The sequence below is a fragment of the Malania oleifera genome, chromosome 1, assembly GCF_029873635.1.
Source record: "Malania oleifera isolate guangnan ecotype guangnan chromosome 1, ASM2987363v1, whole genome shotgun sequence".
In the NCBI taxonomy this organism is placed as follows: Eukaryota; Viridiplantae; Streptophyta; class Magnoliopsida; order Santalales; family Ximeniaceae; genus Malania; species Malania oleifera.
The window spans coordinates 12,684,816-12,697,995 of NC_080417.1; the positions used below are offsets into that span (position 1 = coordinate 12,684,816).

Consider the following 13,180-nt stretch of genomic DNA (forward strand, 5'->3'; position numbering starts at 1 on the left):
TAATAAGCCAACCAGTGTTAAGTCTCACCTACGAACTGCACAACCCTATCATAAGGGGTTAAATCATGACATACAGTCATTTAAGGAAGTTTTCACAGTTATGTATATATATATATATATAAATTTACAGAAAACAGCGGATATATTTACAGTTACTAAAAGTATGATTAAATAGAAAGTACAGAAACAGTTGAGTTTTAAGCCACATAAGTGTGTGTTATATTGTACTTTATCTTACCTGTTAGTTCAGATTCAGTTGATTAAAATATATTATTTATGTAAACTCAATTGCCACACACTGGTAATTACATATTTCATCTTACTGAGAGTTGTTTCATCCCAGTAATTTAAATATTTCAAGTAATCCAACTAAACGAGCAGATCAAGCTCGGAGATAGAGGGAACATTTGCACTGCCTTGTCTGCAAGGTAAGTTTTTCAAGGAGATGTATTTTTTGAGTAGATTCTAGGAGGTCTGAGGGATGTTTCTGGAGTGATGTGTATGTATATTTTCGAAATTTTGGTATTATAATTATGGTTTATGTTTTCCGCTGAATAGATATGTTATAATAATTTTTATTAGGGGTAAAAGAGTAATATAATTTCACAGTAAAAAAAAAAATGGTAGGAATTTTTGGGTCGTTACATGTTCTGCTATATCATTTCTATTGCGACAATATCTAATGCCTAAATTTGAGGCGCTCTAATATTAAAGTTTAAGACTTTTATTTCTGAGATCTCAATTAAAATCTGTAAAAGGACAAAAAAAAAAAAAAAGATATAGGGGAGGAAATGAGAAACAGCCCAAATGGCTAATGCCGCAGCTAGCTCTCACCAGGACCAAGGGAAGATACATATAGATCTGCAAAATGACCCCCCATATTGCTTTGAAAGCTGGACTCAAACCTTAGTGTAAATCTCTTAATCAGCAGCCACGATGATATTAATCTACCCGCTGGTTAGCACTTTACAAAGCTTTAAAGAGACAAAAACGGCACAACCCCCCCCCCCCCCCCCCCCCCTGCCCTTCGTTTAACCTGATCTGATGCATATGCATCATATATACTTAAGTCCATGACACCGAAATGAATTTCCACCCTCTCCTAATTTCATCTTGACAGAAGGATTTCCACTCTCTCTCCATTTTCGCTCTAAGCCAGTCTATCTGCTTATACGTGTGTGACGTCATTAATCCTACGCACACATGCAGAGCACTTATATATGTGTGTGTCTATATATAGAGAGTGTAAAGCAATCATCTTCAAAGATATATACATATCGGAAATCCATTGATCTAGTTCCCTCCCTCCCTTCCTCCCTCGGGCGGGCAGGCAGGCAGGCAGGCAACATTCATTCATTCTACTAATATAATATCCATATGGCTCTCCCTCAAGAGATGAAGAAGCTTTTCTTCGCAATTTTCACGCTTTTCTCCCTGCTCCTCACCCCCTCTCTTCAGCCAACCCTCTCTCTCTCTCTCGATTTTTAATTTCTATATATTTGGTATACAAGAATAAAATAAAATAAAATCATGTTGAATATATTACTTATCCCATGTTTAAGATTAGATTTGGATTCACATGAAAATAAAATACAATGCAAATTGCAATGAATCTTGCCTAAATTCTCATAAATCTAAAATTCAATATCTCCAATCCATGCTAGCTCTAAACACATTTTTTTTCTTTTACATATTTTTATTTTATTTTAATTTCATTCTCGTCCAATTTCATTAGTGTTTTTTCGTTCTAATAATAAGCTACTCCAGGTGAATGCGATGCCGAGAGTGGGGTGAGGTGCGGCAATGCAGGAGTGGAGTGAAGGACCGGTGCCTCAACTACCGGTGGCCTCTGCTGCATTCAGTGCAGCTGCGTTCCCTCCGGCATTCCCAAATTCGGAATGCCCTTTGCTACCGCGACAAGCTCGATCCAAGGGCAAATCCAAGTGTCCTTAGATCCATCTGCCCTATCTTATTTTAGGCCCTCATCATATGCTATTGGGAAGTACTTTTCTTGCTTTTAAAAGAACAAATAAATTTGCTAGTTCATTTTTTATGTTCTAGAAATGTAACCAGGGCACGCCGAGCAATCGGCCATTACAGGGGTAGCGTGGGAGGTTTGGATATGGGAAGGGGAAAATACCTATGAAATGGTCACTGTCCTGTTTCGTTTGTGTTCAATTTTTCTTTTGCATCCAATTTCTGTCTGTATCTGGCAAAGATCCTAATTTTGGAAAAGCTGTCTGTGCTCCATTTTTTTCACAAAAAAAAAAAAAAAAAAAAAAAAGGAAAAGAAAAAATGAAGTGCAGCCCTAAAAATGGATACTTCCATTGTCATAACAAATAACTTGCCCAGGCTCATATCACACAAGCTTCAAAAAGATTATATGCACCAATAAATTATATTCCGAGTTTACATACAGCAACCAATCCAAGAGGACTCGATAAGCAACTCCACAAATCATTTTTTTCTTTTGGGAAAAAAAAAAAAAGGAAAGAAGCAAAACAAACAGATGAACTGACACCCCAAGCAGCATTACATTTGCATGCATTATTATTGGCTACACAAATTTACACACTGCAAATAAGAAACTTTTATGACTCAAAAAACAAATAATAACATCAAAGGATGTGATCCCAAAATCAGCCCCTCCTGGCATTCCCATGCCGTTGGTTTCTAAAATAGTTGAGAAGCGACTGTGCCTGCATCCAACCAAATGACAACCAATTAAATTATTTTATAATATAGAACAATGTGTGTGATTATAACTGGCGTACCTTTTCTCGTGCCCTTGGGGTTCCTGACTGTGACAATGCCACTAAAGGTGGCACAGCACCTTCCTGAAGCACAGTGGTACAGAATCTACCATTGTGCATGCAAAGCTGGAGAAGAGCAGCAGCTGCATTCTCTTTACCTCTGGCAGAACCCAACTCAACCACCTCAACTAGAACAGGTATACCTCTTTCTTGAGCAATTGCAATTTTTCCATCAGGAATAGTAGCGAGATTTGCCAGAACAGCAACTGCTTTGTCAACCATACCAGCCGCTGGGTCCATCAATTCCACAAGGTGCTTCACTGCTCCTGCCTGTACAATCAGGCTCTTGTTATCATGGAATATTGATAAATTGAACAATGCTGTGGCTGCATCTTTCTTTCCCCTGGGAGTCCCATTTCCCAGTAAGTCAACCAAAGGTTCAATTGCCCCAGACCTCCCAATCATAATCTTGTTATCCTCAACCACTGAGAGGCTAAAGAGAGTGGCAGCAGAGTTCTCCTTGGCCTCAGGACTCCCCGTCTTAAGGACATGAATCAGAGGCTTAATTGCCTCAGCATTTGCAATTGCCGTTTTGTTGTTATCATTGATTGATAAGTTGAGAAGAGCTGTGACAGCATTTTCTTGAGTCTTTGTGTCTGTTGAATATAATAGATTAACCAAAGCATTTATGGCCCCACAGTTTGCAATCACAATCCGGTTATCCATGTTGTGTTTTGCAAGTAGCCGGAGTTCTGTTGTTGCTTCCCTTTGAGTATCAATGGAAGTGCTTTTCAAGTCCTCAACCAGCTTCCGAACTTGGGTTTCAATGCCTGAAAAATAAGCTCGATTTTCTATAGCAGGAGATGAAACTATCCTTGGTACGAATCTCTCGGATGGCCGAAGCCAGAGTGGTTGGCTCCGAGATCTTGTCTCCAAGCGGGGTGGCAACTCAGGTTCTCTCTGCTGTGTGGTCAAGGTACCAGGAGCAGCTGCCCGTGGCTCGGACGTTACCTCCCCCAATGCATCACTAGTGTAAGCTGTTGCATGCGTGGACATTGGTGAAACCACACTGAGATCTCCCAGTGTTCTTGGCGGAACACTCACATTAGAAAGTGTGCTCGAAGCTGATGAAGCTCGTTTATGGTTCTGAAAACAGTCAGCATCGAACCCATTAGGGGAAAATTCTCTTCTCAATGGTGATGGAGAGGACTGCCTGCTTGAATCCATACTTGTTTCTGCCAAAATAGCCACCTTGTTTCCAGAACTTGCCAGTACTCTCCCACTATCTACTCCATGCCCATTTCCCATCACACCTGACAAGGAACCCTCTGATGAAGAGCGTGGGTGTGACGGAGACACTCTCTCTCGGTGGATCCCACTAGATGAGATTAAGTTATTTCCAGGCAAACCTACAGACTGAGTGGACTCAGGTGACAGTGGTTGGTTGCCCCTGGGAAGGATGTGTGAATCCCTAGGTGCACCAGATTCTTCAGGGGCTACAAGGGGTGAGGATTGGTTCATGCTCATAGCCTTCACGGGTTCAGGCAGCTTCACATTGTTAGAGTCACACCAGCTTGCAATCAGAGCCTTCACGGTGTAATTAGGTATTAGAGTTGTGTGAGATAGAGTCTGCCGTGTCTTGGGGCAAACAGTGAGACCAAGATCAATCCATTTCTTGATGAATGCCCGCTCATATGTTTGTCCTGATGCCACAATTACTGGGTCTGTCATCAACTCTAGGGAAATAGGACAGCAGAAATCAGGAGGTATTGGAACAGGGCTACGGCTCTGGGACTGTTTGATCATAATGAGAGAGAGCATGTGGGTAACAATAGCAATCATTTTATCAAAATACTCAGCTTCCACATTGTTTTCAGCTTGTTCAGCATTCTCCTTCAGCTTTTCAAGGGCCACAGCCTCAATAAGAAGCTCCTGATTTGACACTAAATTCAGAGAATCTGCTATTTCAACCACACTCTCTGGGCTGGGTCTCGCACCCTCTTCTTGATCCCTTATAGCTTCTCTCACGATAGTTGATGTTTGTTCATATCCCATATGCTTAATTTTTTGTAAGCATGGCTGCAATACCAAATATTAGACATCAGACAATGGAGTTATTGTCATGCACAATTCCATCCTAAATTCACCAGAAAAGGCATCGGTTTGATTATCTAACCATCTGCATGATGCATTTTCATTCAACTACTAAAACTTGAGTGATGAAGCCGAGAAGCTGCAAGCTACTCTATCTATAACACTACAGAAGGTAGAAACTCAAACAACTTAAACCTTTGTTTGGTACCTCAAGGGATGAAGGACTCAATTCATCAGGGAGGCGATGATTGTATGATTTCAGCAGCTGAAAAATTTCCAACCCACTAGCCCGACTCTTTGTCATCAATGAGTCTACTTGTAGAACCTGAATAAGAAAAAGAGAAGATGTTAGAAAGAACTGGTGCTTTGAATACAAAATAAATAAAAGGCCCTACACCTAAAACATTCAATCAAGCAGCAAGGCAACTCAAAAATGGTACATGCATCTCAAACATAATATTATAAAATAAAAAAAAAGTACTTGTGAAAAAAAAAAGAAGATGTTTGAAAGAACTGGTGATTTGAATACAAAATAAATAAATAAAAGGCCCTACACCTAAAACATTCAAGCAGGAAGGCAACTCAAAATGGTACATACATGTCAAACATAATATTATAAAAAAGAAAAAAGTAGAAGAGAAATGTGAACTATGCAATGAGTAGCTCCTTGAGCACTTATCAAGTTTGGACTACAAGCCTAAAAATTTCTGCCAGGTTAGGAAACACCTGTTTCAGAACATTGAAAAACCTAAGTTCATAAATTATCCATGGAGGTTGGTAGTCCTATTCAGAAGCAAAACAAATGACTAGGTAAGATAATTCTCTCATCTCAAGCAGGCAAACTTGTTCCAAAGATCTAAAGAGCATGGTTTGCCTAAATTATTGGAATTTGGATTAAGAAAAATCATGCTAACAATTTTCAAACTAAGATATCTTGACCTAAATTTTTTGTAAAGCTGATAATAGAAAACATAATTCGCCATTCACTCTTAAAGAGGAGGTTCTGATAAAAAAGATAGCTAATTATTATTTTTTTTTTCAGGATGCACAAGATAGCCAACAAGAACAAAGACATTAGTCCATCTCAAAAATAAACTAAATTAAATTAAAGGCATCCCCAAGTCACAAGACTTACCGCTTTTCGAGGGTAGGGAGACGGTCGTCAGTGTATGCAGCCTTACCTCTGCTTTTATGCAGAGGGGCTGTTTCCTTAGGATCGAACTTGTAACCAACCGGTCACAAAGGAGGGTCACAAAGGCTATTTGAGATGTTAGTCCATCTCAAACATCTAACTTAAACAATAAAAATTAGAACAGCAGGAGTGATAAATTATATCATAGTTAAGTATAAATGAGTCTGTCATATGTCAATTTCAACTTCTGTAGAAAAGGTACTTGAAAGGTTCTCATCATACTGATGTAGAAGCTTAACAAAGTTCCACTCTGAGGTCGCCCCAGGGGAGAGTATATCTGTAAAATAAATTCCGAAGTTACCTACCGCACTTCCAGCTATTATGTGAACCCATTTGGGCTTTTTTGCTATTTCCAGGTATATATTTCAATCTGAGCACTCCATGGGCTATGGTTTTTTCAAAGTATTTGCTTCAACTTTAAACAATTAAAATCATCAACATAGAAATCCTTGTATAAAGTACATGTAAAGCTGACAAAAGACGTATTTAAAAAAAAAAAATACAAATCTTATGTACCTGGTACATCAGTTGAACAATCTTTTTGTTCTGGTTTACAATATTGGCCAAAAAAGTTTTACACATTGGCCAAGACAAGCTAAAAATCCCTCGAGAACATTGTTCACATAATTTGAGGATTTGAGATCAAAACTGTGTCAATTCATAAGAACAGGATGTTCTTGGAATGTGCCATTTCATAAGAATGGGATGTTCTCAGAATTTTAAATAAACTATGGAGACTATGTTCGTAATTAGCTTCAAGGGCTTTGGAAGAGTGGAGGAAAGATTCTTTGGAAATGAGCTTTGGTGGAATATTTGGATGGAAAGAGACGCTAAAACATCTGAAAATAATTGTTAGCATGTGCGCTTAATTTGGGGTAGGGTGGTTCTCTCAGCTTCTTTTCGTCCTTGGATTTTGGAGTTTTCGGGGGAATATCATTGGCTGATATTCTGAGGAACTAGAAAACTTGAGTATCTTCAGTTTATTTTCTCTCTTTTTCCATTTGGTTTTGCTTTATTTTCTTTAAGATGATGCCCTGTTCTTATGTACTTGAATATCTTTCTCTTCATACATTTGTCTTCTTCTTATATATATCATTACTAGTTTACTACCACCAATCCCTTTGCAACCTATCAATACCTCCATGGCACCTTTTTACTCCATTTAACTCAATTCTGCAAACATTGCCTTCATATCACCATCAAATTGGCATCTGGAATCCTTTTTTTCCCCATGAGAGGAAAAGGGCCTTTGTAAGAGACAGCAAGGAACAAAAATTCCTAAGGAGGACAAGGAATCCTCACCCATAAGGAGCAGAAGGGAGGAGGAGAAAAAAAACGCAATCGGCTCAATAATGCCACCCAATCACAGTTAGCATCCTAAAAACAACAGCCCTCAGAAACAATCTGGACAACAAGACCAAAAAGAAGAGATGCCAAATACTGCACCCTGTCCCAAAGTAAATCCAAAGACAATCTCTATGCAGAATATCTAGCATTCTCTTCCAACCAAATTCCTCCATAAAACAGCACAGAGAGCACACAGCTTCAAAACCTTCCAACATCCTCACCCTTTCTAGAACCAACAAAGAAATACTAAAGCTCCCCCACTGACTTCGGACACACCCATGCTTCACCAAGAGCTCCAAATAATCTTTTCAACAAACCCCAAGCAAATGAGCAGAACAGAAACAAATGGGGAACATTCTCCAAGCTACTCCCACACAAGAAACATACTGCTAGAGAAAAAGCCTCAGAAGGCTTCCTACTCTGCGGCAGATTGCACGAGTATGCTCTATTAAGGACCACCAGCCAAAAAAAAAATACCTTTATCTTAGAAGGGAGTTTAACATCTGCATGCACCAATAGGAAAAAACACGCCAGCATTAACCAGATGGGGAAAAAAGGACTTACACAAATACTCCCCCAAAGAATCCAAATGCCACTTCCGACCATCATTCCTACTAGAGATATTCGATGACTACCCTCTAGCACAATAAGCAAAGAAGATCTGTTCTTATCATTCAAATCCCTTCTAAAATGAAAATCTCGAGAAAGAGTCACCATAATTAATAAAGGAACAAGATAATGCAGAACCTGAAACCCAAACAACCACGAAAAATGTACAATTACCTCTTCCCAGTTAAACTTTGTTAAAGGAACAAAGAGACGATAAAGAACCTCCAAGGACACAGATGAGCATCGAAGAATCAAATTAGCACCCAGCCACCCACCCATTCTCCTGAAAGTCAAACTTATTTTATTTTATATTTTCAATCGAAAAAAGAAAGGATTATATTAAAGAGAACAAGTGCGAAAAAGGAGCACGAGAAATCCTCCTTAGAAGATAAACATACAAAAGGCAAAAGATATCAATACAGCTCTGCCCGCCAATCACAATATAAATTTGAAAAAGAAACTTTTTGAAACAGCCTGTTGCAAAAGCCCACAACGAGGCCAAATACTGAATCCAATCTCAAAGCACAGACAAAGGCATCCTCTTTCCCATGAAAATACGAGCATTTCTCTCCATCAATAAACTCCACAAAATAATAAAAACACATCTCCACAGAATTTATTCATCTTTACCCCTTCCAAAACCAGAAAATGAGATGGCCAAAAAATCCTCCAACTCTGATCAAACCCAACTCTCTTCAAATAATCCAAAAATATTATTCCACACCCTCCATGAAAAGGCACAATGGAGAAACAGGTGAGACAGATTCTGAAAACTATCAAGATGCCAAACATACTTTTATCAGACTTTGCAATAAGGAATTTGCCTCATAAGGGAGACTGCCACAAATATTTATCCAAAAGAGCAGAATTTTAAGACACCAATTAATCAATACCCGACCCGACCCTCATTCCTCAGATCTACTACACATCACCCACCCATTTGGCCAAATGATCTCTCTTCCCCCCAACACGGCTACACCTAACAAAAGAAACTCTCATATAATCCTCTCCAGCTTTTGAAATACCCCTCTTGGAATGCTAAATAAAGATAAAAAAAATGCCAAGGTACGGTGAATGAGCAGCATATATGAGGGTAATACTGCCCCCTAAAGAAAATAAAGCACCTTTCCACCCATACAACCTATTCACTACCTTAGTAACCACAGCCCTCAAGCTCTTGAATGCTAAATAAATCGAAGGACATTCTAAAGAAACCATACCCAGCTCAGGACGTCAGCTCCAAAACTTTATTGGAACTAAGATTAACAGCCTCAACTCCATGCTTAACCTAAATTCATTCTAAGACTAGAGACCCTATCAAAAATCTCCAAGACAGTGAGAAGACAACAAAATACTAAACACGGTCATCTCAAAATATAATGGCGTCATCAGCAAACTGCAGTTGAGAAACAACCAGCTCCCCGCAATCTGCAGCCCTATTAACGCATCCCCACCAGGACAAACAAAAACGGGTATAAAAGGATCCTCTTGCCTTAACCAACCTTTAGAAGACCTAAACCGCTCGTTTGGTTGTCCATTAACAAATCACTGAAAAATAAGTGTTAGAGTAAAACCCCCTCATCCAATTCCTCCACATATCTCCAAAGCCTTTCCTCCCATCCTCCACACATTGTCCAAAAACTCCCATGTAACTTTATAGTATGCCTTCTTAAAGTCCAACTTTAACAGAATGCTCTTCTCTTCCCGTGGCGAACATCCTGCACCTCATTAGCAACTAACATAGCTCCACAATTTGCCATCGAGAAATAGTGTGACTAACTACGAAACTCAACCTTTTAGCAAGAACCTTAGCAATGATCTCATGCAAACTAGATACCCTGAAAATTTGACCTCAATCCGCCAACCCTTTTCAGCACTAAGGTGATAAATGTAGAATTAACTCTTCCGCAACTTTCCATTTCCAATGAAACTCAAGAATGATCCTCATTAAATCCTCGCTCACCACATCCCAATACTTGGAAAAAAAAAAAGCAAGTTAAAACCATCTGTCTCGGGAGCATTGACCATTTCCAAACTAAACACCACTGCCCTGACCTCCTCCACCTCGACAAGCCTCCAACCAAACATATGTGACCCAAAAAGAGAAATCCAATCTAAACCCTCAATCAACTGATCTAAGTCTTCCTCATTATACAAATTTTTAAGAAGTTGATAACCTCTTCCGCTATCACCCGAACATCAGTCACTACCTCCCCATTTCTCCACTCCATTTGTCTAATATAATTACATTTCATTTGCCCATTAGCCTCCCTATGGAAAAAAAAAAATTTGAATTACAATCCCCCTATACCACTTACACTTTGTTTCTTCCTCCAATTCCTAACCTCCTCCAAATTGAATTCCACTTCTTTAACACCTCTTTTACCCCTTTAAGCTTCTTCATAAACCCACAAACGTCCCAAGATACAACAGAACATCCACTCCAAGGGTCATTAACTAAAGAGCGAAATCATGATGACCCATCACAAGTTCTCAAACCAAGAAGGAATACGCCCAATTTAACCTTTCTTAACTCCAAAAATGATCAGAAATAGATCTAGCTAGAACTTCATGAGTGAGATAAGGAAACTAGTCATCCCACTCATTAAATAAAAATATATCTACCATTCTACCTAGCCATTCCCCCCACCACCACCCAAAAAAAAAAAAACTCGCACCTAGGATAACACAACCGATACACAGCGACCAACTCCTCTCAAAATTAAGACCAAAATGTAGGCCTAGAAGGACCACATCATCAAAACCTTCAGACTCCCAACCCTGAATACCCCTGTGAAGAGAGAGATCACATGTCCTTCCCTCTACCCAGAGAAATATCCCCTGCAATTTTGCCATCTGTACATCCTTAAATTATCTCCATAAGCAGCCCCTTTGTCAAATCGCCCACTTTGGCATTCCAGCATGGAGTTTCAGATTTTCTAGGTTCACGTCCTGTATCATCTTCAGATCTCAATGTCAAGCTTCTCACTTCCCTCCAATGACTTGGCCACTTCAGACTTGGCCTAAATCCAAAAATATTTCAATGCATATAAATTTCCTCAATTTATTTACCAAAATTTGCACAAGAATGAAACCATTTGGAAATCTAAACTTCTGTGCCCATGAATACTCCAATTTTTCTAACCAGAACTACAGGAATTGATCATGAACCCAATTAAATTCATTTATCACCAGTAACAGAAGGGAAAATCGTCTTCCAGTTCTCACCATACTTCACAGCCACTCAAGACACCATTGATCTAAAATTGAAATGTTTTCCTGTCTGCTTTAATCAGTCATGGGAAGACCATGATAGTGGCTTGACAAGGCTGTTAACTTTTCACAATCCAATTACATGTCTATGAGCATTCCACAGATGATGTTCCGAGTCAAATATTATGGTTAGTAAAGGCTCAGAATCAGTTATTACATTTGGGATGGATGAATGATGATTGGGAATGTTCAGCAATGGAGGGATTAACAGAAATGAGGTTACAGGTCAAAAGGGTTCACAGTATCTTAAGATTCATGATACAATTCTAGGACAGATAAAGGTATGATTCTGAGTAAGGTCAACAGAGTTCATTGTATGTCAGAAGAAGAAACAAGGATGACAGGGTATTTTCATGCGCATGGAGATTGACGATGGAATCCAGCAAAGAATTGATCAGTGAAATTTGATGTGGATTTTCTCTGTGGAGTTCATTGGAGATGCAAGATGACTATAAGACCAGCTATAATGTTAGGCAAACTAAGAAACATAGTCAAAAAGTAGAAGTTTCCAAATGCTAAGGCGGATAAGTGGGATAACTCTAAAAAGTCACAGTAAGTTAAGCATAGGACCTGTTAAAAAAAGATAAGGGAGGGCCAGTTAAGATGATTTAGCACCTAGAACATGGCCAGATAACACACTATAAGGAGTGAACTAGTAAACAGTAATGGCTGTAGCCTGGAAGAGAAAGGGTAGACCTAGAATAACTTGGTAGGATTTGATAGCCCTCAACTTGTCAAAGAATATTGCCCTAGATTGTGCCAAATGGCAGAAAAGGATTTATGTAGCCAACCCCGCCTCATGAGACTTAAGGCTTGGTTGTTGTTGTTGCTGCTGTGTGTGCTGTTGTTGCAGCTTTAAAAAAAAAATTCCATCAAGGCCATGATGTCCATCCATTTTTAAAAAAATATAATGATGGATTAAGAAATGATTGCATTGGGGAGGTTGGGGGTAGCAAACTAGAACTAAATGAAGTTTAGATGATAGAAAATATCTTAGGATGATTTCATCTTTGCACCTAAAAACAACATATGCACCTGCAATGAGGAGTGGCTGAGTACAGGTCTGTCAACAGGTCAGAATATGACCTGGATCTGACCTGAATTGACCCAATTCAAATCTAATTATAATCCAGATTTAGATATGTTAATTTTAAATAGAATTCAATTTATAAAATCTGATTAGTATTGGACCAAACTCAAACTTCCCTAGGTTAAACCCAATTAGGATTTGAATCTAATTAAACTTAATATACATCATTTTAACTAACATATATATATATATATATATTACCAAGACAAATTCTCCACAGCTTTGTATATATTAGAATTAAATATTCACATATTTATATTATTTATAATACGATAATATCGATTTTCTGGATTCAAATCAAATTTGTCTATTCAAACATATAATTGAATTCAAACTCAAATATAATATTTTAGTATCCATCTTCTAAGGAGGATTTACTATGCTCCTTCTTGTACTTCTTGTTCTCCTTGATAAAATCTCTTCTTCTTTGATTATAAAAAATATTTTAGCATCCATTGTATCTGGATTACCCAAATTAGAGTACATTTAATTAGAATCGAACTCAAATCATACAAAATTCATACTAACCCGGGTAGCAAATTTAGGACTTGGTGAGGGTGCTATTTTATTTAGGGGTTTTGTGTATGTGTTTCTAGATATGAAATTTTATTTATCTATAGTTTTAAATCAAACGACGTGAAGAAAAATTAACTAATGTAGGCAATCAAAAATGATTGTAACTAGTTCTCGCCCTCTTTCCTTTGTTCTTTTCACTGATCATGATAGAATAAGGAACCAAAGGAAACCCATCCCCCCTACATCCTAGCAACAACCCCCCCCCCCCCCCCCCCAAAAACACACCAACGCATGCAATAAAAGTG

The 13,180-nt window shown here is 38.6% G+C and overlaps 1 protein-coding gene and 1 long non-coding RNA gene across 4 annotated transcripts in view; one reads left to right on the top strand and one right to left on the bottom strand.

Annotated features, from left to right (window-relative positions):
- Nucleotides 1-349: 349 nt before the first annotated feature.
- On the top strand, nt 350-2,235 carry LOC131155342 (uncharacterized). Its single transcript, XR_009136785.1, has 2 exons — nt 350-428; nt 1,768-2,235. It is a non-coding gene; the product is annotated as an uncharacterized LOC131155342 (long non-coding RNA).
- A 135-nt stretch (nt 2,236-2,370) lies between these two features.
- The window catches only part of LOC131155347 (U-box domain-containing protein 4), a 32,461-nt gene continuing 21,651 nt past the window's right edge, over nt 2,371-13,180 (bottom strand). For all 3 annotated transcript variants that reach the window (XM_058108419.1, XM_058108427.1, XM_058108411.1), the window contains 3 exons: nt 5,057-5,173; nt 2,776-4,833; nt 2,371-2,700 (listed from right to left, as the gene is read on the bottom strand). In XM_058108419.1, the coding sequence (XP_057964402.1) occupies nt 2,641-2,700; nt 2,776-4,833; nt 5,057-5,173 (2,235 nt within the window). In that variant the 3' untranslated portion in view covers nt 2,371-2,640. The remainder of the gene's footprint in view (nt 2,701-2,775; nt 4,834-5,056; nt 5,174-13,180) is intronic.